General features: G+C 38.9%; 1 protein-coding gene across 1 annotated transcript in view; it reads left to right on the top strand.

Moving 5' to 3' along the window:
- The window catches only part of PCSK2 (proprotein convertase subtilisin/kexin type 2), a 214,843-nt gene that overhangs the window by 12,637 nt on the left and 178,552 nt on the right, over nt 1-23,654 (top strand). The window contains exon 2 of the mRNA XM_004598172.3: nt 6,063-6,167. Coding sequence (XP_004598229.1) covers nt 6,063-6,167 — 105 coding nt within the window. The remainder of the gene's footprint in view (nt 1-6,062; nt 6,168-23,654) is intronic.

Here is a 23,654-nt window from a genome sequence, read left to right as displayed (position 1 = left end):
TCCAGGGTGAGCTAAAGGAATGGAGGCAAGTCATCAATGCCATTTGTGACAAACACACAAAAAAACACAAAGTTAGATACAATGCAGGTCCTAGCTTCCAGAAGTCACAAGAGAATGCAGGTGCTCTTGTGAACAAGTAGAGTACTGGGAAGTTTTAAGATAGTTTAAGATCTGATGTACCTGAGGCAATGAGTGGCAGCACAAGGGAATCCTCTCAAAACAGGAACTGTTGAGATGGGTTGACACTGAAGCTTTCAGTTTCAACAGAATAAAAGGAAAGGGGGTTTATAAAGGAAAGCGCAAAAAGTGCAGCAAAATGTACAGGCATTTCAGTACAATTGTTAATAGTCTTGTCTGTCTAGATTCCAAGAAACTAGGAAAAGAGGCCAAAGAAATGGCCTGGGGATAGGTCATGGGGTGTCACCCTCAGAAAAGAAGAGTTTAGACTTCTCATTTGGGTAAAAGCAGAAAAGGAAGCGCATTTGAAAGTGTGACTACACTTTTTCTTCATATATAAGAAACTCTAGGGTAACAAGCTAAGCTAGTAGTGAATTACAGAGACTTAGATCTCAGCCTACTCCCTTGGTCCAGTGAAGCTGTTCATGCCCTGGCAGCTGATAACACCATGCATTTTAATAAATTGTGCCACCAAGTCACGTTACATGTCTTTGATCCAACTGTCACTGGCTGATAACATCAGTGATACCAAGGGTTTGATTAATTATTGTCTTTAAAACCACCAGTTATTGCTGTAGAAGCACCCAGTTCTATCGAAGAAGGTTAAGAACAAATAATTAAATGCAACTTACTTCCTCTCCTGACATATATTACATGAGTCTAGAGCAGGCCTGCTAATTTAGAAGCCAAAAAAAGAGGAAAGAAAGAAGATATTGGTTTTCTTTTATCTCAGCTCACCTGATAGCTAGATTATTCCCTAAAACTACAAAGGAATATTGCTTGTTTTTAGATTTTTCTTTCTATGATAATAAATGGATTTTTTTTTACAGAGGAAGAAAAAACATGGCTTGTAGGAGTTGAGTATCCTCAACTCATCACATCTGGGTGTCATTCTAAACTTGATATAAATCAGTGGTTCAATTCTTAGGGATAAGTCATAGTTCGAATAGCTTTTATCTCCATTACAGAATAGTGAGGAACTGAAGATAGTCAGGCTGGCCATTGGGAAGGGTGGCTTGGAGAATCACAGAAAATAGCTGAGTGTTATCCACAGAGAACAAATGTTTAGGAGTAGGCAGGGTGAGCCTCCAAATAAGTGTGTTACGTGCTAGGTCAATAACTTTCCTCCCTTCTATCCTGTTTCCCTCCCACACAATCCCTTACATTTCAACTAACTACAGAGGCACATCCACCTCTATCTCATTATGTTATTAACAAGTTTTTACTGAGTCCTTTAGTGATGAGGAACTTTGAATGGACAGATTCTGTAGAAAAACAATGTATTCAAACTTACATGAAAGCAAAGCATATTATTATATAAAGCCGAGTTTATGCACTTCACCAAACTTAATATCTCCAACAAGCTCTTACAAATCTCACTGTTACGAATGGAGGTAGGGAAACTGTTTTAGTGATTGGTCTGTAGTTAAAGCTGCCAAGGGCCTTCTCCGGCAGGGCTAACTTTATAACATTCCATCCAAAACCTGAGGCTGCATAAGTCCTTCTGTCACATCTGCTTACTCCAAGGAATGACACCCAATGTCCATAGGCCTCCCACTGACAGAGAGCTGACATATAAACAATTCGACACCTCCACTGTGTGAAACAAATCTGTCTGAAGGAACTATAGAGCCTTCCATGGCTCTAGGGAATTCATATTTACTTAACTCATCTAAAAAATGTAAGGCTGATTTCCCTTACATGAGCTGTTTCTCATTGATTGAGTTTTATGAAGCAATGTATGATTTTTCAGTGCCTCTATCTGTCACTCTGCTGAGAATGGAATGGCTTCTTGTTCAGTAGTTTCAATGACTATGCAGTTGATAGTTTTTGAGTCATTAAATTTACTCAAAATGTTCAGTTCCTCAACCTAGCCTATGCAGAGCCAGCAAATGCAATATGTTTCATTCAGTGATTACCAATTGCAGCTTGTTTAGCCAGCACCATGCTTTCAAAATACTTATCTTGAGGAGAGCACATGTCATCCATCTCACAACAGGTGCTACCTCTCCCCCACTGCTTTATATCTGATTCAAATTCCTACATGTCGCCTACTTAATCGCAAAAGCATTAAGTATTTTTTAAAGATTTACTTAAGGAGGGGAAAAGAGAGAGAATTCTTTTATTTGCTGGTTCACTCCCCAAATTGCTGGAATGCCAAAGCTGGACCTGTGCAAAGCAAAGAGCCATGAGCTTCATCCAGGTCTCCCACATGGATGTCAGGGGTCCAGACACTTGGGACATCACCCACTACATTCTGAAGCACATTAATAAGGAGCTGGATCATTGGTGAAGCAGCCTGGACTTGAAACAGGGCCCATGATGTCACAGTCCCACTGTCATAGGCATTTCATAGGCATTGCTTTACCCTCTCCACCAGAGCACTATCTCCTAAATGTTTTTCTAATAGCCAAAGAACAATACATTCAGAGAGCTTTAACCATCTACATTGAGTTGCTCAAATATTTAGCACCTCTTTTCAGAACCTAGAATCAATAAAATTGATGCCATGAATACTTTATACGAGACACGTGAAAAGTGAAACAGATTATTATCCCTCTGGAAGAAATAGTCCGTCCAGTCTCGTCCAGGTCTGTCTTCTGACAGAGTATTATTTTTCAGCATGTTGGAGTCATTTTGAAAGATGACAATTTAAGCAATGTTAGTAGCTCGATTTTCTCTCTTTTTTTAAGATTTTTCTCATTCCTATTACTACATATAATGCAGTATAGATTCATGTGTATAAATATGTCTATAGGAAGAATCATTTCCTAAAGTGAATTATGCATGATCTACTTGGTTGTGGATTAGTGTGGTGGTTTTGCTGGAGTTCATTGGGTTAGCCCATCCCTGTTGGTGGGTTGATGAGAACATATAAGATATCTAGAGAAATTAGAGTAACATGGCATCCCATATGGCACCAGATCACACCCCAGCTACTCTACTTCCAATCCAGCTCCCTGTTAATATCCTGGGAAAGGCAGCAGAAGCTGTCTCAAGTGACTGAACCTCTGCTGTCAACATGGGAGACCTGGTAGAAGCTCTTGGGTCCTGGCTTCAGCGTAGCCCAGACCTGGCTGTGACAGCCATCTGAAAAGTGAACTAATGGACAGAAGACCTAAAGACCTGTTTCTCCCTCTTCCTCCTGTAACTCACCTAAGAAAAAGAAATAAAAGCAGAATCCACTAGGATAAGACAATAGCTGATGACAAATGTTTGCACTCTCCAGTTAGGACCTGAAAAACCACCACAGAGCACCATTGTTGACCCATGAAATCGTGAGCTAACTCCTTTAGTGTAACTGTTTGTAAGGTTCTAAGATTATTGGTGGTATGCAGCACAACACGGTCACAGTGATACCTGACTGATCTTTCATGTGACTCACAGGCTGTCTCCAATGCTAGAGAACGCTAATGAGGACCCCTGGGGCTCCTTCACCATCAGAGTGGCAGCCTCCTTCCCAGTTTGCCTACCTCTCCAGTGTTCAGCCACTGATCATAGTTTCTGAGCTTCTTTATGAATCACCTGAGAGCCTGGCAACAGAGGCAATTAATATTATTCCTGCAGGGCATGAGACCAATTAGGAGTGCCAGGCAAGAGAGAAGAGGGTCTTTACCTGTCATTCTCTTTCTACCAGTCTATTTTTTTTTTTTTTTGGATCTATCTCTCTTTGCCAAGACAAGGCAACCAAAGTGACAGAGTTCAAGTAGCTGAGAAAGGTACTCCTAGATCCAGGCCTTAAGAAAGAGGGACTTAATGGAGGGAAATGCAAGCGAGTACAGGTGAGCAGTTAGAATGTACAAACAGATTATTTAGCCTAACTGAGGTGTGATTGTGACAGATAGGACCAGGTTTCTGCTACATATTTTTCCTGATGCTGAATTCTCATCTCCTCATTTCTGGCCCTAGACACCTCTACCCTATCAGCAAATCCAGAACTAGGGGGTTGAGGTCCCAGTAATGGAACTGTCACTCACTAGCCTGGCTGTCCTGTGTTCAGTTCATCTCACAAAATCCAGCCTAAGATCTCACGGGTTTGTTGCCATGACTGCAAAAAAGTGGCACAATGTGGTTCTTCAATGGAAGCAGTGGGGTGGGAAGGGTGCTGGATATACAATGAGGAGACCTGGGATTGTTGTTAAGAGCACATCTTGATTGGATAAGCTTTGCTCTTCCCTGAGCTACAATGTCAGTTTCTCTAAAGCAAGGTAGTTAGACTAATTCAGAGAGTGCAGTTCAACAACTTTGGAAAATAACTTCAGTGATTGATATTCAGAGTTGGTGGGTCCCGTGACTTGAGACGAATTAAATGTTTGACCCTCCCAAAGACATTCAAATTAAAATGTTAAAATATTTTACATTTTAACTTACAACTTGAAATTACTCTTTTTTTAAGATTTTTTAAATTTTATTTGAAAGGCAGTCATAGAGAAACAGAGAGAGAGAGAGAGATCTTCCATCTGCTGATTCACTCTCTAAATGACTGCAATGGCTGAAGCTGGGCCAATCAAAGCTAAGAACCAAGAGTTTCTTTTGAACCTCCCAAACGGATGCATAGACTCAAAGACTTGAGCCAGCCTCTGCTGCTTTTCCAGGACTTAAATAGAAAGCTTTCTTTATCATAAGTGGAGCATCAAAGACACAATCCAGCACCCATACAGGATGTCAGCGCTGCAGGTAGAGGTTTAGTGTACTATGATACAGCACTGACCCCTAGGAGTAATCTTACATTTTAAAAATGTTACCAAAAAACTCACAGGTATACCTATACTCACAGAAGCATTATTCACAATTGCCAAAAGGTGGAAGCTAATGAGAAACATATTTTTAGAAAAAGAGGGATTGCTTATTTGGCCTACTAGTCAAGATGCCGACATTCTACATCTCAGGCTCCTGGCTCCAATTTCCAGTTAAGGCAGATATCTGGAGGCAGTGGTAATGACTCGAGTGGTACGGGTCCTACCACTTACAAGGGAGATCTGGTTTATCTCATCACTTCCTGGCTCAGGCCTGGCTCCACGTCAGCCATGTGGAGATGTGGGAAGCCAGGAAATACGAGAATGCTCTGTTATACACACATGCTCTGGGTGTGTCCATCTATCTTCTTCTCAAAAGTAACAACAATAATAAATAAAACAAAAGTAGAAATGTTTAAAAAAAAACAACACGAAACTGCCCACCAAGAGATGAACGGATAAACTGCTATCTATACATAAAATTCATTTAAGTCGATCTTATAAAGGAAGGAAATCTGACACTTGCTACAGCATGTATGAAACCTGAAGACATCACACTTAACAAGACAGACACAAAAGATCATATACTGCATTATTCCATCTACATCAGGTTTTTAGAGTAGAGAAATTCAGAGTCTGAGATTAAGATGGTTGCCAGGGACTGGCTGCAGGAGGGAATGAGCAGTTGTTATTTAAAAAGAGCTTCAGTTTGTGATGATGAAAAAAAGTCTATATATGGATCATGGTGTTAGCTGGACACTACTTAATACCACTGAACTGTACATTTAAGCAAGATAAAGAAGCATATATATCATACTAAAAATTCTTTAAAAATAAGACACAAGTTCCCATATGTGCTTCATTCAGTCTTCTCAAAGTTAGCATACTGTATAACAATAGTGCAATGGATATAAACATAAGAGTTCAGAGAAAAGATGCAGTACTCAAATGGTGTTTACAAACTAAAAATGAGGGAATGAATAGAAGATGAGAACCAGTAAGCAAGCAAGGAGAAGAAAAAAGTACTCTGCTAGGTAATCAGAGGGCCAAATATGTAGGAGTTTAATCCTGTGCAGACCCAGTTTAGTTGCCCCTGTGCCTGGTGGCAGTCCCAGAAATTAACCATACCTTGTGTCTGATTGTCCACAGCTCCCCTTCACTGAAGGTCTATATCACTTTTATCACAATGGCCTCGCAAAGGCCAAGAGAAGACGCAGCCTACATCACAAGCAACAGCTGGAAAGAGACCCCAGGGTGAGTTTTCCCTGGAAACCTGCCTTTTGTTCTCTATGCCAAAACTGAGGGGGTGAAGAGGGCTTGGGCAGAGAACTTTGAGGTAAAGGAATTTCATGTACATTCGTAGGCCATGGATATCCTTTGCAGAGGACATCGTGGACTCTCTGCTTCTGTCTTGTTCATATTATTATTATTAGCTGAGGTCTCTTGTAGGACCTTGGAGAGAAGGAAACGTTGGTTAACATCCTTTACTGGTCGTCTCATTGTTCATTTGTGTGTGAGGACTTGAATTTGCCCGGGGACATGTTTTGGCTCATGATGGATGCGAAGATACACCTGGCAAGTTATTGAGTTGTTTTGTGGAAGGCTGATGCTGGTGAAACCACAGGTTCTGAAGAGGCTGTCATGCACCACATTGTGAATGGGAGAGAAAATGGGCCAGTAAGTGGTCAGTACATAGCATGCATGGACTTTCCAGTAGTCATGTATGGTTGTGGGCATGGGACCAACTCAGCCTTTCTTTTCATTCTGTGTTCTCTTGCACTAATCTAATTTATCCCTCACACCCCAACTATCTTCCTGATGCTTATTACCCCTATTTTTTATTTCCACTTTTTTTCTTAGTCTTGAACTCCATGTCTCATTTCCTCCTACTAATGCACCTTCCCCCAGTAAAGCATATTATTATAGCCAACAAGGTAGCTAATCTTTCAGTGTTCTTGTTCCCTACTTTTCTGAACATGAATTTTGATCATCGTTGAATTCCCTCATGCAGTCTACCACCATCCCCACTTACCTACACATTATTTATCGTATTGTTTAGATCCTGACTTCTCTCATGCATCTCACTAAGCTGCAAAGCAACAATCTAAGCAAGTCAGTCTCCTTGCATTGAAGGCAGATAATTTCTTGCCAACCCTCTTGGGGAAGAGCTAATCAAAAGTGGGTCACACATCTGAGTTAGGGGTTTGCACATGAAATTTCTTCTGAGAAAACGGAATCCAGAAACTGGTTCTTGTGAGGCTTTTCATAAAAACATTTCCCTGGGTTTGAGCTTTAATTAGGAATGTAAACGACACAGGCTCCCCAGCAGATAACCAACTAACAGGCCAGAGGCAATGTTTCTTTAACTCCTCAATTCAAGAGTTCACACTATCCCTGCAGTGGAATTTCTGCTCTAGGAAACACTTTACAGAAAGAGCCAGATTGGTGCTGCTGGCCAATGGCAAGCATTCTCCAAGGTTCTGTTGTAAAAACAGGCACTGCTACCTAGGAGTGATAGAATCTTGGTGCTAGTTGTACAAATTCATTGACTGACAATATGATACTAAACTTCTTACCTTTGTCTATACCTACAGTGCCACGATGCACATAAATAGCAGAATATTAAACTTGTAACCGTTACTGAAAGACAATACTACTATAAGAATGTGGAAAGAAGGGCCCGGCACAGTAGCCTACTGGCTGAAGTCCTCACCTTGAACACGCCAGGATCCCACATGGGCACCGGTTCATATCCCAGCCACCCCACTTCCCATCCAGCTCTCTGCTTGTGGCCTGGGAAAGCAGTCAAGCATGACCCAAAGCCTTGGGACCCTGCACCCACGTGGGAGACCCAGAAGAAGCTCTGGGTTCCTGACTTCAGAACGGCTCAGCTCTGGCTATTGTGGCCACTTGGGGAGTGAATCAGTGGATGGAAGATCTTCCTCTCTGTCTCTCCTCCTCTCTGTATATCTGAATTTCTAATAAAAAAAAAAGAAAAGAAGAATTTGGGAGAAAAATGTGGCAGGGGGACAACAGGGAAGATGAGGGGAGAATCCCTATACTTACAAAACTGTATCATGGGAAATAATAAAAAAAAGTAAAAAGTAAAAAAAAAAATCCATTGCTGGAGAATCAGATGAGAACACTATCTCATGCATGAATTCAGGATGAGCAGCAGTAGACAAAGACTATTCTGATGTGGTGCACTGTGACGTTGGTCTCCCCTACACTTCATCTCCATCTCATTATCTTGTGTGTGTGTGTTTTATTTTCATTTTATTGTTTTCCTTTCATTTATCTATTTTCCTAAAAATTCCACTACATTTTTTCTTCCATGACTAAAGGCATTGTCTCAAGACAATCTGTTCTCTTTTTAAAAAAAAGAGCACATAAATGAACTAGGAGTAGAAAGAAACAGATACTTATTTTGCTTAAGTTAGGAAGGTAAACTGCAGAACAGTATAAATTAAAAATCTGCAGTTTGGAATAGAGACAATGTGGGATCACTCTGCTAAACTTATGCTCATTTTAGCATTTTTTGACAGAATCCTGAGATGCTGACCCTGAAAACAAATGCAGAGTGATGTTTTCAAAAAAGAAGGAAGAAGTAAATAAAGACTAGAGACTGGGAATTTCAATTATTTGTTTTTCATCTCAAGATATTATCTGTTGTTACTACAAGAGGTGTCTGCTCCTCCTTTGTAATCTACTGTGACAAAGGTAGCCAGCTGTCTCTACCAGGCATAGGTATGCATCTGCCCTGCTGGTGAAGGCAAACAGAAGACAGCACAGAAACTAATACAAACTAAAACTGCGTCCCCTGGATCTTTCCTCTGTCTTCTTATCAAGGTTAAATATCACGATGGTTAAATGTTGAGGTTAAACGTCACGAAGGTTAAATGTCATTAGGAAACTCACTCCTGGAAATAAATAAATCACCAGTATCACGTAATTCTTTGTAAATATGTATGTGTATGTACATATATATATATATATATATATACACACACACACAAATATATATGTATATCATGGCTGCTCTTTCAAAAACATTAGCTTAAAGATCAATTTCTCCCTTCATGATGTTCTTGTGATTGTCTACTTTGAGTATCTGCTAATAGCAACATATGTTGGTGATTGTTACGAAACGAAAATCATTGACTACGAACAACCTAAGAGTAATAAGAATTCTTCCCTTATGGGTATACAGACATTTTAAAAAGGGTAAACTCTTGTTTTTTTTTTTTAATCCAGTCTACTACTCTATAACGTTTGATTGATGAATTTCAGCCATTTACATTCAGGGGTAAAAAAAATAACCAGCTATTTGTTGCCTACAGAAGCCATATCTCACCAACAAAGATCAGCAGAAACTACATCTCATGGATTTTGATTTTTTTTTTAAGTTTCATGCCTTCAAAACACTTTCTTATTAAATTCGTCACTGACTCATAGATCATACAGTAGCGTCATTTTCTTCAAGAAGGTTCTTGATTTTCTTTTCCATTTCATTAGTGACACATTAGTCATTCAGCAACATTAAAGTTATATAACTTCATGGCATTATAAATGTCATTTTTTCTTCCCTTTGTTGATTTTGTTTTATGACTTTTCTTTTAACAGGATGTATAGTAAGTGGGTAATGGAGACTACCATATTCAGTAGCATGTTATTTAACTTCATGGCATTGTAAATTTCTATTTTTCTTCCTGGTCTTGATTTTGTTTTATGACTTTTCATTTAACGGGATATATAGTAATTGTGTATTGGAGACTACCATTTCCAGATGTGAGGATACAATGCAGTATTCATCTGTACTTTCAGATCAAAGATGGAATCTCAATGAAACTGTGAAATATATCTTGACAATAAGTTACTGGACTCTGCCTTGTCCATGCCAGCAATGAAGGACTTATGACTATTTATGAATAACTACACTATTGCAATAATATAGGGGAACTCAGTGGGGGAGGGGTTTTGAGGAGGGGATAAGGGAAATCCTAGAGCCTATGGAATTGTATCATAAAATGATGATGATGATGATGATGATGATAGCTTAAATAAATGGGAAAAGTCTTAGTGTGAGATATCCCAATTTGAAGGCTACCAAGCACATTCAAATGGAATGGGAAAAAATCAATAAAAGTATAAAAAGGAAAGAGGAAGAACCAAGGACACACAGGAACTTTTGATCTAAATTTTTAACTCTTACATAGAGGTTTCCAATTAGGCTTTATGAAGCAAGAGTTTAAGGGTAGGTTGTTTCATCAATCTCTGAAGCATATTATCACCCTGACCTATCAAATTCATCCATGCTTTTAGTCTCAACTTCCTTCTTCCTGACTCAGCCCTACTTTATTGGCCTCTGCTAATCACTGTCCACAGATTGTAAAGGGAAATGCAAAGTCCAAAAAAGCATGCAATTAACACAGGATTCTCTGAGCTGCTGCAAAGTCTCAGGGCTGGACCTGCATAACAGTATTTTGATCAAAGAAACTGCCATGATTTGCTACCAACCTCAAGAAACAAAGAGAAAGAAAGCCCAAGTAACTTATTTGAGTTGTGTTGGGTTCAGAACAGAAATTTCAATGATGTTTGTCTTTAATTTAGCACGCAAATTTAATGTTCAAGGGAAATGCGAAAAAGACTAGAAATAAATTGCCATTTATAATAGGCTCATTTTTGTTTATCAGTATATAGGACAATAAGTAAGAAAATAGGTTCTGAAGTAGGTTATTCGAAAAATACTCTCTTGTCTTTACAGCTCGCTTTGCTAAAAGATTAGCTGAGTATCATCATTTACATGCTAAAAAGTAAAATTGTGTCATTTATTTTTGTGCTTTCATTGCCTAGTGCAGCACTGAGTATTTAATAAATATCCAGTAAGTAGCTGTCAAATGAACAGATGATTAATATTTTCCCCTTAGAATTCTAATCCATGGAAACGTATCGTTCTTCTTTTTTTACATTTTTAACCTTATTCTAAATTATGCATCCATTAGGAAAAGACATAAAGCCTTCTCTCTACCTCCTCCTATAGGTACATTCTTAATTGTGGACAAGGAGAATCAACTATCATTCCAAGTCTTCCTGAAAATCAGTTTTAAAAATTTAAGGTCCAATATTACTGTGTGTTCTTGTCCATATTCACAGTCATGGAACAGCTACTAAAGCAAAGATTATGTGTCTGGAAATTTTTTTCACAGCTGAAATAATTTAAAGGTATAATAAATAAACTCAAAGTTGTAATAAAGCAATAAAACTAAACTCTCTTGTCAGCAGTGGGGTCAAAACAAATACTAACTGTCCAAAACCCCTGCAAGACTTAAACTTCAGCTACAGTAGAGTCAACAGATCTTGAAGTCAAACCTAATTATGGCCCATAGTCAACATCAAATCCCTGTACCTTCTCCAAGTATTTGAAAAGCGGCTGGAGAACAGATTTATTTAAGATAATATTTGTTTCACAGTCTGTCAGACCATACTTGCACTTCGGAAATGGAGTGTTGGAATGAAATAGATTTTAAAATGTGAAAGAGTGACATTGTTCTATGAGGAACACACACAATTTAATAGAAACCAAACAATTTAATAGAAAAAAAATAACTAGAACTTCATTTGTTTAGAGACTTTATATTTGATGCAAAAATTGCAAACATTTATTACTTTGGCTAAACAAGTTTATTGGACCATAGAACTCTCTTTCAAAAGTCTTTTTACATCTGTTCCAATTTTACTTCTCAGAAACTCCTGTCAGTCCAATGGAAACTTCTCTTGAATCTATCATCTTAAAGAGTAGATGAGGTTTCCTTTTTATTCTGTTTGAAAGCTGCATTTTTCTAGTTTCTTGTTCATCCAAATGTCTTCAGAGTTTAATCATCATAAATGGCACCTTGTGATGCCATGGTTATGTGTTTTAATTCCCTTTGTTTTAATGCCACAATTTATTTAATAACCTTCATGAGTTGGTGTTATGGAATAATGTAATCATTTCAAAGGTCTTATAGAACTGTACCTCAAGAGCAAAAGAAAAATTTTCTATTATTACTGCACATGAATCATGTGACTTGTTTGTAAAAATATGAGCCAGTGTAGGAACCCAGCTTTGTTTGTCAATGGGATTTGATAATTCAATCATTATACTGTTTTTTTAATGGATTTATTTTTATGGTTGATGGAAGGTGAAAACAGTTTGCAATTCAGGTACTTCTCTGACAAGACAGATCTATTCAGATGTATTTAGATCTAACTCAAGTAATGCACTTAGATCTAACTCAAGGACACAATTTAGCTACAATTAGTGAAGACATTTTATGACTACATATAAATTCAGATCAGAAAGATTAAACGTAGATAAAATGAAAATGTGATCTAAAGAAGCTCATGAAACTCCATGACAATAACATAACAGTGTAATCACAATCCACACTCAGGAAAGAAAACTGGACCCTCAACAGTTCAAAGCAAGCAATGACCTTCTCCCACCACAGTTAAATAAAATGTTGTCACAAACTCTTAACTTCCAATTCCTTTTAAATACCTAGCATTAGTCAGAATCTTTCATGATAGGAGTAGGCCACTGTTAGGTATTGTGGCAAAGTTCTTATTTCTTCTGACTTATGTTACTTAAATATTCAACTATTTAGATTAAAAGCTGGGGAAGAGAATAAAAAGGCACAATTATCCTTTAAAATATCAACTTTCAAATAGAAAATTTCCTGGAGGAAAACATCCTTCTCTACTTTTATCTTAATCAAACCTCCCTCTGGTGGATAACTAATAAAATGTCAGATATTTTCTACTTAGCATCACAGTGAATGCATAGAATTTACCCAGGAACTGAGTAAGAGAGAGAAAGAGAGACAGAAGGAGAGAAAGATGCTTTCAGCACTCTTTTTAAAAAGAACTGAGATCCATACAGCAGGCTATTTTATTTTATTGATGGTTCATATTTATGAATACAATGTGATTGTGCAAAGTATGTATTCATTGAGTGATAACTGAATCAGGTTAGCACTTAACATTTCCAAATTGTTTATTGATGCCTAAAAAGTTTTCATATGTGTGACATTTCAAGTAATGTACACAATATGTCAACTCTCTCACCCCATCACTACTCCATTCAGTCTTCAATGTCCTCTCTTCTACTTATCACAAAACATATAACAATTTATTGTGAACTCTCCAGCGACCCCACTGTGCTGTGTAACATTAGAACTTACTCCTTCTATGTAACCGTGTTTTTATTCCTGTTATTCAACCTTGCTCTAGTTCCATCACCCCTCTACCTTTCCCAACCCCTGGTAATCACTACAAAAGGCTTTTTTCCCCCTCATATTTATTGAGGACAAAGATTATGAAGTTTGAAATTTTGATATGCTGCCCTAAGCAATGTAAAGGAATTTTCCAATTAAGTCTTTCCTGTGCTTCCTATCTGTTACTTGTGTTTCACTGGGGCCATGCAGGTAACTAAAATACCCTCCCCCCATTTCTTAATGTGAGCAAAACAGGAAACTGAATTTCATCCACAAATCCACTGGATGTGGCAGAATCACAAAAGTAACCGCAAAGGGCATGGGGATAAAATTTCTGAACAATTTTTCACTTTCCAGAAAATTTGACATGTCTTCTAAGGCCAAGGGTTCTCACTACACTAACAAACTTCATTCTCTTCTCTATTGTCTTCCCCCAAAGATTGCATCAAACTTCAGGAGAAAACACAAATCTTTAGCCGAGAGATGCAAATAGAGTAGTTTCTGCCTCCACTTCCCATCATTGATGCCCAAAATCATTTTCTAGATCCCAAAAGATCAGCAGGTGTGCTCCCCTCACTTACGGTGCTTTTTATGAGTGACTTGCTAGCACTGGGAGACTTGTGGTAGAGGAAAAGGCAGGAAAACCCAGGAGTTAGGACTGCATTCATGCCCTCCGCCTATGGGAAAAGTTCATCCCTAACTCACTGATTCTAGCTTGCAGCAGGGAGCAACTTTCACCATCTCCTCTGGACATTGCAGATGTGCAGGCTTCCCACCCAAAAAGCTGCTGCTGGGACTGTAATTAACTATTTATGGGAAACAATGGAGGATTCTTCACTATAGAAAAGCATGGGGAAACTTCTAGTAAGTCTGGCTCTCTTTTCTCACTCCCAAGCATTACGAGCACATTCTAAAATAACAGCCACTGTTTGCTGTAGCCACTACAGGCAAGGCATGAGCATAGTGGTGGGCATGGTACAAGCAAGCTCAGAGATCACTGGGAAGTTTTTTTTTTCTTTTCTGCAGAACAAAGTCTAACAAGCCCCACAGTAAAGGAAAGCAATGTGGGGAGAGGAATAGGGTCTGCTTCATCTGTATAATATGCAAGGCAAAGTTTCGGTTCCCAAATATTTTAAGACTTCCTGCGAAAACACAAATTTCTTCTGAATGTCCTCATAAGGTCCCTTCACTAACCTTCCCCAAGATGCAAAAGAAAATGTATTTATGTATTATCTAACATATCTATCATATTTCTAAAGGTGATTATTTTGTGCCTGTTTACTAAACTCAACAATCTAATTTTTTTTTATCTAGTGGCTTGCTGGCAAATCATTTATTCACTTAACAAGCATTTATTGAGCTCAAACTATAGTCTGGGTACTATTTTGTGTACTGAGATATGACAGTAAACAAAGTTGACAAAATCCTCTCCTCTGATCTTGTATACTTGAAAAAATGGGAGAGACAAAAAAAAAGAGATTAACAGAAGCAATTACATGGCTGGTGGTAAAGGTATTATGGGAGTTTAGGAAAGGAGGCATGCCCTTGGTAGGGAACTTCTACTTAGTAAAAAGGTGCTATGGCTGTGTACTCTGGTACAATACTTAAATATAGAGCACAGGAAGTAAGGAAGGTGTGTGTTTTCAGGAAGCAACAGAAGGCCTAGAGTCCATACTTAACTGCTCTAGCAACAGCAGGAATGCCTTTAAGTCTGCAAAGGAATGAGGCAAGGATAACAAAGAAAAAGATACAGTCAGACAGCAGAAGCAAGATCATAGACAATGTTATAGGACAGAAAAAGAACTTTGCATTGACCCTTAATGAGATGACATTCCTCTGCCTCTAGGTGAATCATAAACTATGGAGTGGGTTCAGGAGTGGATGGGACAAGTAGAAACCAATGAGATTAAGGGAAATGGATTGCAATATTCCAGAAGAAAAAAGCTGGTGACTTGAATCAGGATAGAAGTGGTGGAGAAAGAGAGAAACAAGTCAGATGTGTGGGTGTTCTGTGAAGCTAGAGTCCTGAAATTTGTTGATGAATTAGCTAAAGAACCACAGAGAGAAAGAGAAGGCAGGAGTGATTCCAAACTTGTTGGCCTGAGTCATTCTATGTAAGTCTAGCACTGGAGGAAGGAATAGGTTGCTGGAGAGTAGGGAGGGAATGAAGGGTTTAGTCTGATGCGTGTTAGCTCTTGAGGTTTGCGGTAAGCATTCCAGTAAAGATGCAAAATAAACAAATAAATAGATATAAGATCTGGAAGGATATCAGATTTGAGGATATAAATTAGGATCATTTATATATTGGTAATAATTCAGTGTCCTAAGGTAATATAAAATTACCTAAAAACTTGGCATAAACAGAATAGAAAAGTTGGAGAGATTGAGTCTTTGAGAACTCTAAAATATATAATTCAGAAAATTCCTGGGTACCAGCACAAGAAAGGAGTCACAAGTAATATAGAAAAAGAATCAGCTCAAAAGAAGACCTAGGTATGGTCAATGAATCCTACCTTATCTAAATATTATCAGAGTATTGATTATTCCTATAAATTATTTCATATTGAGCATACCCATTTCTTCATTTTTTTCTTTGTAACTTACTTTTCAAACTCTTTCACAAAGGGTAACAATATTCAATTCATGGTGCATAGATTCAGTTTACAGAATGAAAATGACAACATAAATTTTTTTTAGACTTCTCAATTGCTATGTCTGTTTTAAAGCAGGAAGTCACATTTAACACAAAATGATAAGAATTAAGCTTTGAAGGCTTCCAGTCTGATTAGACAATATCTCAGAACCAAGTTGATTCTGTAAGTTAGAGACCACAAAGTTACCAGGAAACTCTTTGACAACACAAAATGAGAATCTGAAGACCACTTTTTAAGTTTTAAGAAGCTATAAACCTACAAGAAAGACCAAGTGTGACTGGAAACCAAAAGGGACAATGTGTACACTCCCCCTCCCCCGCCACACACACACCCAGCTAAGCAAAATAAAAGCTAAGCTGTGCTGGTGTAATCTTGATCATATTTTCAGGGGTTTCAGATGGAGGTCATAAAATAATTCCCTATTAATATTCAAAATCTATCTTGAAAGTAGTTTTTTCCTTGTTTAAAGTGCATTTTATTCAACTTTTAGCTGCAAGAGACTTTAAATGCTTCTTTCTTGTTTTTTAAGATTTGTTTACATATTTTAAATGTCAGAGTAACAGAGAGAAGGACAGAGAAACAGAGAGATCTTCCATCTGCAGACAGCCACAGAAACCAGGCGTGTCACCCAGGTCCTCTACATAAGTGGCTAGGGCCCAAACACTTGGGCTGTTACTTTTTCCCACGGCATTAGCAGGGAGATAGATTGAGCATGAACCAACAGAGACACAAACCAATGCCCTCATTGGATGCTAGCATGGCCAGTGCCTCTACTAGCCCTATAAATAGTTCTTAACAACAATATAAATAAGCAGGTAAAAATGTTTATCTATTGAAGTGCAGAATATTCTTCCTCAGGTAACGTTTTGTGAGACAAAGGTGTGAGGCTGGAAATGCCTCAGAAAGGTTTTAAGAAATACTCTTATGGCTCTTTTCCAGCATCTGTAAATTGCTGTAGTCACTTCTCCCTTTATGACACCCAGTGGCATGTTTATGATCCCATCCTCATCCAAACACAGGCTTCATGTTTTTAAATTCCAATCAACGGAATTTTGAAGATGAGTGAAAGTGAATTTCTGCCATTTCCAGCTATTTCAGTCTTGTGGGTTCAGAAGAGGATAAGAGAAGTGAAGCCAGGGCTAGAGTAAACAGCAGTTAGACAAAGAGATTCATGTCCGAGTAAAAACCCCAATTGCTGGAGTTTATCTAATTGATTTGCCATTATCTGGACCAAAAATGCTGTGTTTTCCATCTTCTCTACAGCAAGTATGTCTCATTTAGCAATAAAGAACTGATTGCCTGAGGGGGGAAAAACAGGTAAGGCAAAACAATTTTCCATCTTTCATTCCCTCAAAAAAGGGACAACAGCCCCTCCTCCCAAGTAAAGAATTTCTTAATGGAAGTCAGTTTATAAGGACACCTTGGAGAACTGACCTGAGAAAGCCCTCCAGGGAACAGAAAAAATGCAAAACAATTAAAACCTATGATGTGGATAGGGACTTAAATAATTCTTTAACTGGAGAAAAGAAGTGTGAGGGAGAGGATGCAATGTGAGGATATTCTTGGGTGCTTGTATTAGCCCTAGCTAACACCAACTGTGTTTCTTTGAGGAAACCCTTTTGTCCACCAATCTTCAATTCCCTCCCCTGCACAGTGAGGAGTGCAGATGAACTGTTCTCTCAAATCCTCCCTCTGGGACCCATGCAGCAGTGCAACAGAGTTAAGCTGATTCTTGAGATGCTGGCATCCCATATGCTTCCAGTTCCAGCTTCTATGTTTCCCATCCAGCTTCCCCTTAATGCACTTGGGAAGACAGGAAGGCAGTTTGAGAGCAAGGCTTCAACACGATTGGGGACATTTGCAGAATAAAAGAGCAGATGGAAGATCTCTCCTCTCCAACTCTACTTTCAAGTATCTCTCTCTCTCTCTCTCTCTCTCTCATGCCTAATATCTGAGATTTCAGGAACAAGAGCCTGAATCTTCTTCAACCGATTAACATTAAATCCAGGATTAAAACACAGACATTCACACTTCTGATGCTTCCTTTATATATTCTTATTTTCATCTAAGAAGTGGAAGTTTTTTGAACCAATACTCTACAGTGTTTTGAAGAACTGCTTTGTACGTGTTAGTATCCTCATCTTTTAGAAGACAATTTCAAGTCCCTGTGTTGTACAAACTAAATTAGCAGAGCCCTACCACCTCCTTCCTGTCTTGTCTTAAGGGAAATGTTAGGCAACAGAGATAATTCACCCACTTCAAAGAAAATAGCTACTGTACTGTGTTTCATAACTTGAGATCCCTTGTAACATTGCATTTGGCAAAGGGAATATTGGAGGAATGGAGTGGGGAGGGCCCTTCACTTAAAAATGTTTGAAAACCATTGGTTTCTATAGAAGTCCCATTTTCCAAACCAGTGAATCCATATATCCTAATAGATCACAGACTCAGTGCTTAAAAAGGCAAGAAAATAAGATTTTTACAAATTGAGGTAGGGGCCTGGTGCTATAGCCTAGCAGCTAAAGTCCTCACCTTGCACACGCCCTGGAATCACACATGGGTGCTGGTTTGTGTCCCGGCAGCCCCACTTCCCATACAGCTCCCTGCTTGTGGCCTGGGAAAGCAGTTGAGGACGGCCCAAAGCCTTGGGTCCCTGCACCCACATGGGAGACCCGGAAGAGGCTCCTGGCACCTGGCTTCGGATCGGCGCTGCTCTGGCCACTTTCGCTGCTTGGGGAGTGAATCAACAGCTGGAAGAAATTCCTCTCTGTCTCTCCTCCTCTCTGGAAATAAAATAGCTTTATTTCCAATAAAATTAAAAAATAAATTTAAAAAAATTGAGGTGGACTATGTATAAGCAAAATAATCAGTTAAACAAGAGGATAAATAAAATTATCTCCTGCCTGAATGTGGGTGACACTACAGGGCATGCAGGGTACCATGAGAAACTGGAGCACACACCTCATCGGCACGTGGGAGCATTCTCTTCCCCACATGATTGTTTTCTCCAAAAACAGTGGCCCATGCTGCCACATACACCAGTCTACCAAAAAGGCAGAAAATACTGTGGCAGGGAATTTCATGCTAAAAGATAAAAATGATCATAGTTCACATTTCACACTACAGAAGAATTTTCATGCGCACAATTTCAATGAGCAAAGCAAGGTTTATTATAAGATATTAAACATGGAAACCTGCTGTGCAGCCTCAGGAGAAGGTTTTCAAGAGAAAAAGACCCAAGAATACAGTGGAAGTGGTATCTTTCAAGCACAATTCGGGTGAACAGAATAATAGCTAACAATCAACAAGAGGACAAGGTCAAAAATCTGTCCAAAGACCACTCCTGTCTTCCTTGCTCATGGTAAAACAAAAAGCCATCTGAAAAATGTGACTGGTAAATTCTTTCAATTTTAATGATAAGCTGAAAACTCAGAATTGGAGACCTGAAGAAGCTCCTGGCTCCTATCTTTGGACTGGCTCAGCTCTGATAATTGTGGCCATTTGGGAAGTGAACCAGCAGCTGGAAGATCTTTCTGTCCCTCCTCTCTGTAAATCTGCCTTCCCAATAAAGATAAATAATCTAAAAAAATATATATTGTACCTACAAAATATGTGAAATATTTTCTCTTTATATTAATAAAAATTTTAAGATAAATATGTAAACAAAAAAAGAAAAGAATTAGTAAATAAGGCAAAATTTCTTAACACGCTAAGCCAAGCTAATGAAATTCAGCCAGCAGAGAAGTCTCCCCATGGAGTCCCATTTTGCAATCCCTACTCTTCAATCTCCAACGATAAAGTTACCCAGCACGCGGCAGGACATCACTACGACTTTGACTTCTCTAATTGTCAAGGAAGTTTATATTAAAGGTATTCCATGAGGCAGTGCCTAAGCTGTCTCCCTGTGGCCTTGGTCCACCATCCAGGTTCTGCATTCTGGAGCTCAGATGTGAGAATACTTCAAATATTCTGGAGTAGTCATCAGGCCCCCTAGACTTTCCTAGAGTAAATAGTTCAGACTCTATCAGATGTTTTAATTGAATTTGCTGCTCATTTCCCTTGCTTTGCAGATCGTAACTTTCTGAATACTGAGAACCAAATATAACATTCAGCTATCCTCCAATGATGTCAGAGTAACACTACACTCTCACTTTTCTTATTTCTATATTTTGAAAGCTTTTCTTCTATTTAAACAACCTAAATTCACTTTAGTCCTTTCTGAACATGGTAGATCTTATTATTGACTGATAGTGGCTAGGTCCTTCTCTTATATGCTGATCATCAATCTATCCTTGGAAAATGAAGAGTATTGGTCCTAAAGCAAAATGCTTATATTTACTTTTAAAATTAATTATCTTGTTAAAATTCATTTTAACCTGTCAACATTTTATTGGATCCTGATCCAACCTCCTTCCTAACTTCCTGATCTCCATTATTTTGATCAACATCAATATCCCCAATCAGTTTTAACAGGAAGGTTGACTAGGACAAAAAGAAAAAAAACAAAGCTCGGAACTTCTTGTTCAGGGTGATACAAATCTATTAATATAGACTCCAGGGTGTGTATTTCATGCTGACCCCATGTTAAAAGGAAATCACAAAACATCCAAAGCCCCAGTAATAACATTCAAGGTAAATGAAAAGCAGTGTCTCACCAGTAAGGCTATTTAAGAGAGTGTTTTTATGGCTTACTGCATCTCTCTGAATCTAGTTGATTTGGTTGTGTATATTGCTCTCAGAGAAATCAGTTTATTTGCCATGGAGCAATTTAATTCAGTCATTCACATGATAAAAATCACCAGACAACCAGTTCTTAATCTGGTCTTTTGAGGCAATTTGAATTCAGTTGATAACTTGTCCACACACCTGCAACTGGTGGATGTTTAATCATGAAAAATCTCAATCAAAGAACCAAAATCAATGGGTAATTACTAATCATGAGAGTGCCAGGTGGCATTCAAGTGTGGACAAAATCAAATTTGTGAAACTTAATAAAGTGATTTCTTTCAAATGATTTAGTAAAGTCATCCCATAAGTAGATTAATTCAGCTAAAGCTAACATTCTCCATCGTTAAAATTTAACCTATCATTTGATTGAAATCAGGTACCCAAAAAGAATTATTCTAACACTCATGTGACATGAACAAGTCACTTAGCCCCTCACTAACTACATCCATAATCTCCATCATTAAATAATGATGAAAGTCCACAAGCCTAGGAATAAATTGCCCCACTTTCTGGTCTTCATCTTGCAGTCACAATGAAAACTCAAGCTCATTGTGCCTGAGACTTCAAAGCTACAAGGCTGATTCTTCCTAGAAAGTACACGTTGGTTTCACAGCTGTGTTACAACTTTGTCAGAGCAGAAAAGGTGATGGTGTCATCTACAGCTTTTCACATGTTCTCACACTGAATTCTACTTTTTCTCCTTGTCTGCTCCTACTCCAGAAATATTTTTTCATGTACATTAAAACAATACTCATTAAGTGGCATTAGGCTGGAGTCCTTTCATCTTTTCTCATAGTTACTGATAAAAACTATCAGGTAGAATAAGACAGATCATGTTGTCTTAACAAGTCAACCCTTTAATCCCAATGGTTTTGTTTCCTTTCCACTTCTACTGCAAGGCCAGCATAGGTAGGGGGTTCTGATTGCCACAGTCATTCAGTAACTGACACTGTTGAAGGTGCTATCATCTGAGAGAACATCATCCTACCATCATGCCTCCACGGCAGGAGAGAAGAAAAGCAAAGAGGACGCATGATGGACTCAACCCATGCCAAAAACAGGCACCAGGCAGTTTCTTACCACAGAGATGGCAAGCGTAGTTCTCCTATGAGCTAAAAAAGAAGAAATAACCTGGATGTAGGCAGCAAGAGATGTCACTTGAAGAGTGCATTTAAAAATAATAATAATAAAAATATTGAAAAGTATATATTCTTTTCTTGTATATGATTCCTTTGGGCTGAGACTTTGCCGGCATTCATGTTATCATATCAGCACCAATTTCTGTCACACAATTCCTAACTGATGAAAAACGATGGGCACTAATGCTAAACTAAGGCAAATATGTTGTCCTAAGATATTTGAGACAACTTTCTGCCATGTGACCAGTTCCTCTTCAGTCAATAGGTAGAGTCTGTTTTTCCACCATGTGTAAGCTCTGTGACTTTTTCCTAAGCAGATGGCAGGAGTGATGCTATGCCGATTCTGAGGACAGCTCTTATCTGACTAAGCCAGCTGAAGGGGTTGATACACCATTGGTAGAGACACTGAAGCACAAGAAGCCATCCTGGAAATGGAAATTAGGCATGGGTCCTTTGTGTTTCAGAAAGTGGCAGAGTCACAACAGTCCACTAGATTCTGTCACCATTGAATTCTACTCCACTTCATTATGGATGTATCAGCTGTGAGACACCTGACTTCCAGTGTTCCCAGCATCAATGTCTGCCTTAATGCTATAGACCAGCATCCTGGATGCTGCACACAGTGCACCCTGCAATGGCACTGAATGAAGCAGAGTAGTAAAGATCGCTGGGCTCTGTACCTAGACGTACTAGGCCGTTCATAACAAAAAGGTAGTTTTATTCCAGAATTCTGAGGCTGGGGAAAATACCCCACTATCTATTATATCTAGCTACAACAATTAGAAGAGTTTCCATTAATTCCTTTTATCTGGACAAGAGAACAAAGTACACCTAGTGTCAGGGCATTTTATCAGTTAGCTGGCATTAAGCTTTCTGGTTGGACAAATGGAGAATACACACAAAGTAAATCATGGCTAGCAAGAAGCTCCTGAGTTAACAGTCTGGGGACCCTGTGCTGGCTGCAAAATTCGATTGCTCCCCATAACCACTGCTCTCCACGACCACTGCTCTCCATTAACCACTCCACTGCATAACCACTCTTCTCCAGTAACCACTGCTCTCTGTAACCACTTCACCCTAGTAACCACAGCTCTCCAGTAGCCACTTTTCTCCATAACCACCTCTCTCCATACCCACTTCTTTCCATAACCACTGCTCTCTAGTGACCACTGGTTTCCATAACCACTTCTCTCCATAGCCACTGCTCTAGATAATCACTTCTGTCCATAACCATCAGTCTCTAACCACTGCCCTCCAGCAACCACTGCTCCCCAGTTACTTCTGCTCTTCGAAACCACTGCTCTCCAATAATCACTGGATTATTTCTCTCTCCTACTATACTTTGATCTGTCTGGCAGGTCTCACAAGTGTTGTGACTACAACTTCTAATTAAGCCTTATATGGTGCCTTTGCCTTCTCCCCCTTTTATCTGTTGACCCTCTTTATCTCCTCTTGAATGCGAGCATTTTCACTTGACTGTAGAGGCCCGAGAGAAGTTCATTATCAAGACTCCATTTTGGGTCACACTGGGTGGGCATGTGACAATCCTCAGTGGATATACCACCCATTTTGACTAACCAGGTAACCTACAACAATTGAGAGAATAAATTTGTATCCTCCTAACTCTGTAATGGAATTAGATTTATCCCTTATCTCCAATGGCCCCTCACCTAATTTCAGCGATCCTAGAACTCTGCTTTTCTGGGCACTTCTCCATGACAAAGATGAAGAAACAGGTCTAGAAAGAGAGTCAATAAACTTGCTCCCTTGCTGAGCTATATATATTTTCATCCTTCTCTGTGACACCAATTTTCTCATATAGCTACTGAGACTATCTCAAGGGACTGACACCCAGTTTTTCTACCAGCTCGGGGTGATTGGTATAAGTTTTCAAATGACCATAAATGTTTCTCTTCACTCTAATTAATCTGCCTATTTAGAAGGGCTAACACAGCTTCTGATCCC

The sequence above is a fragment of the Ochotona princeps genome, chromosome 22 (genome assembly GCF_030435755.1).
Source record: "Ochotona princeps isolate mOchPri1 chromosome 22, mOchPri1.hap1, whole genome shotgun sequence".
Taxonomy (NCBI): Eukaryota; Metazoa; Chordata; class Mammalia; order Lagomorpha; family Ochotonidae; genus Ochotona; species Ochotona princeps.
Note: the sequence above shows the minus strand (reverse complement) of the source record. Positions and strands in the feature narration are given on the sequence as shown.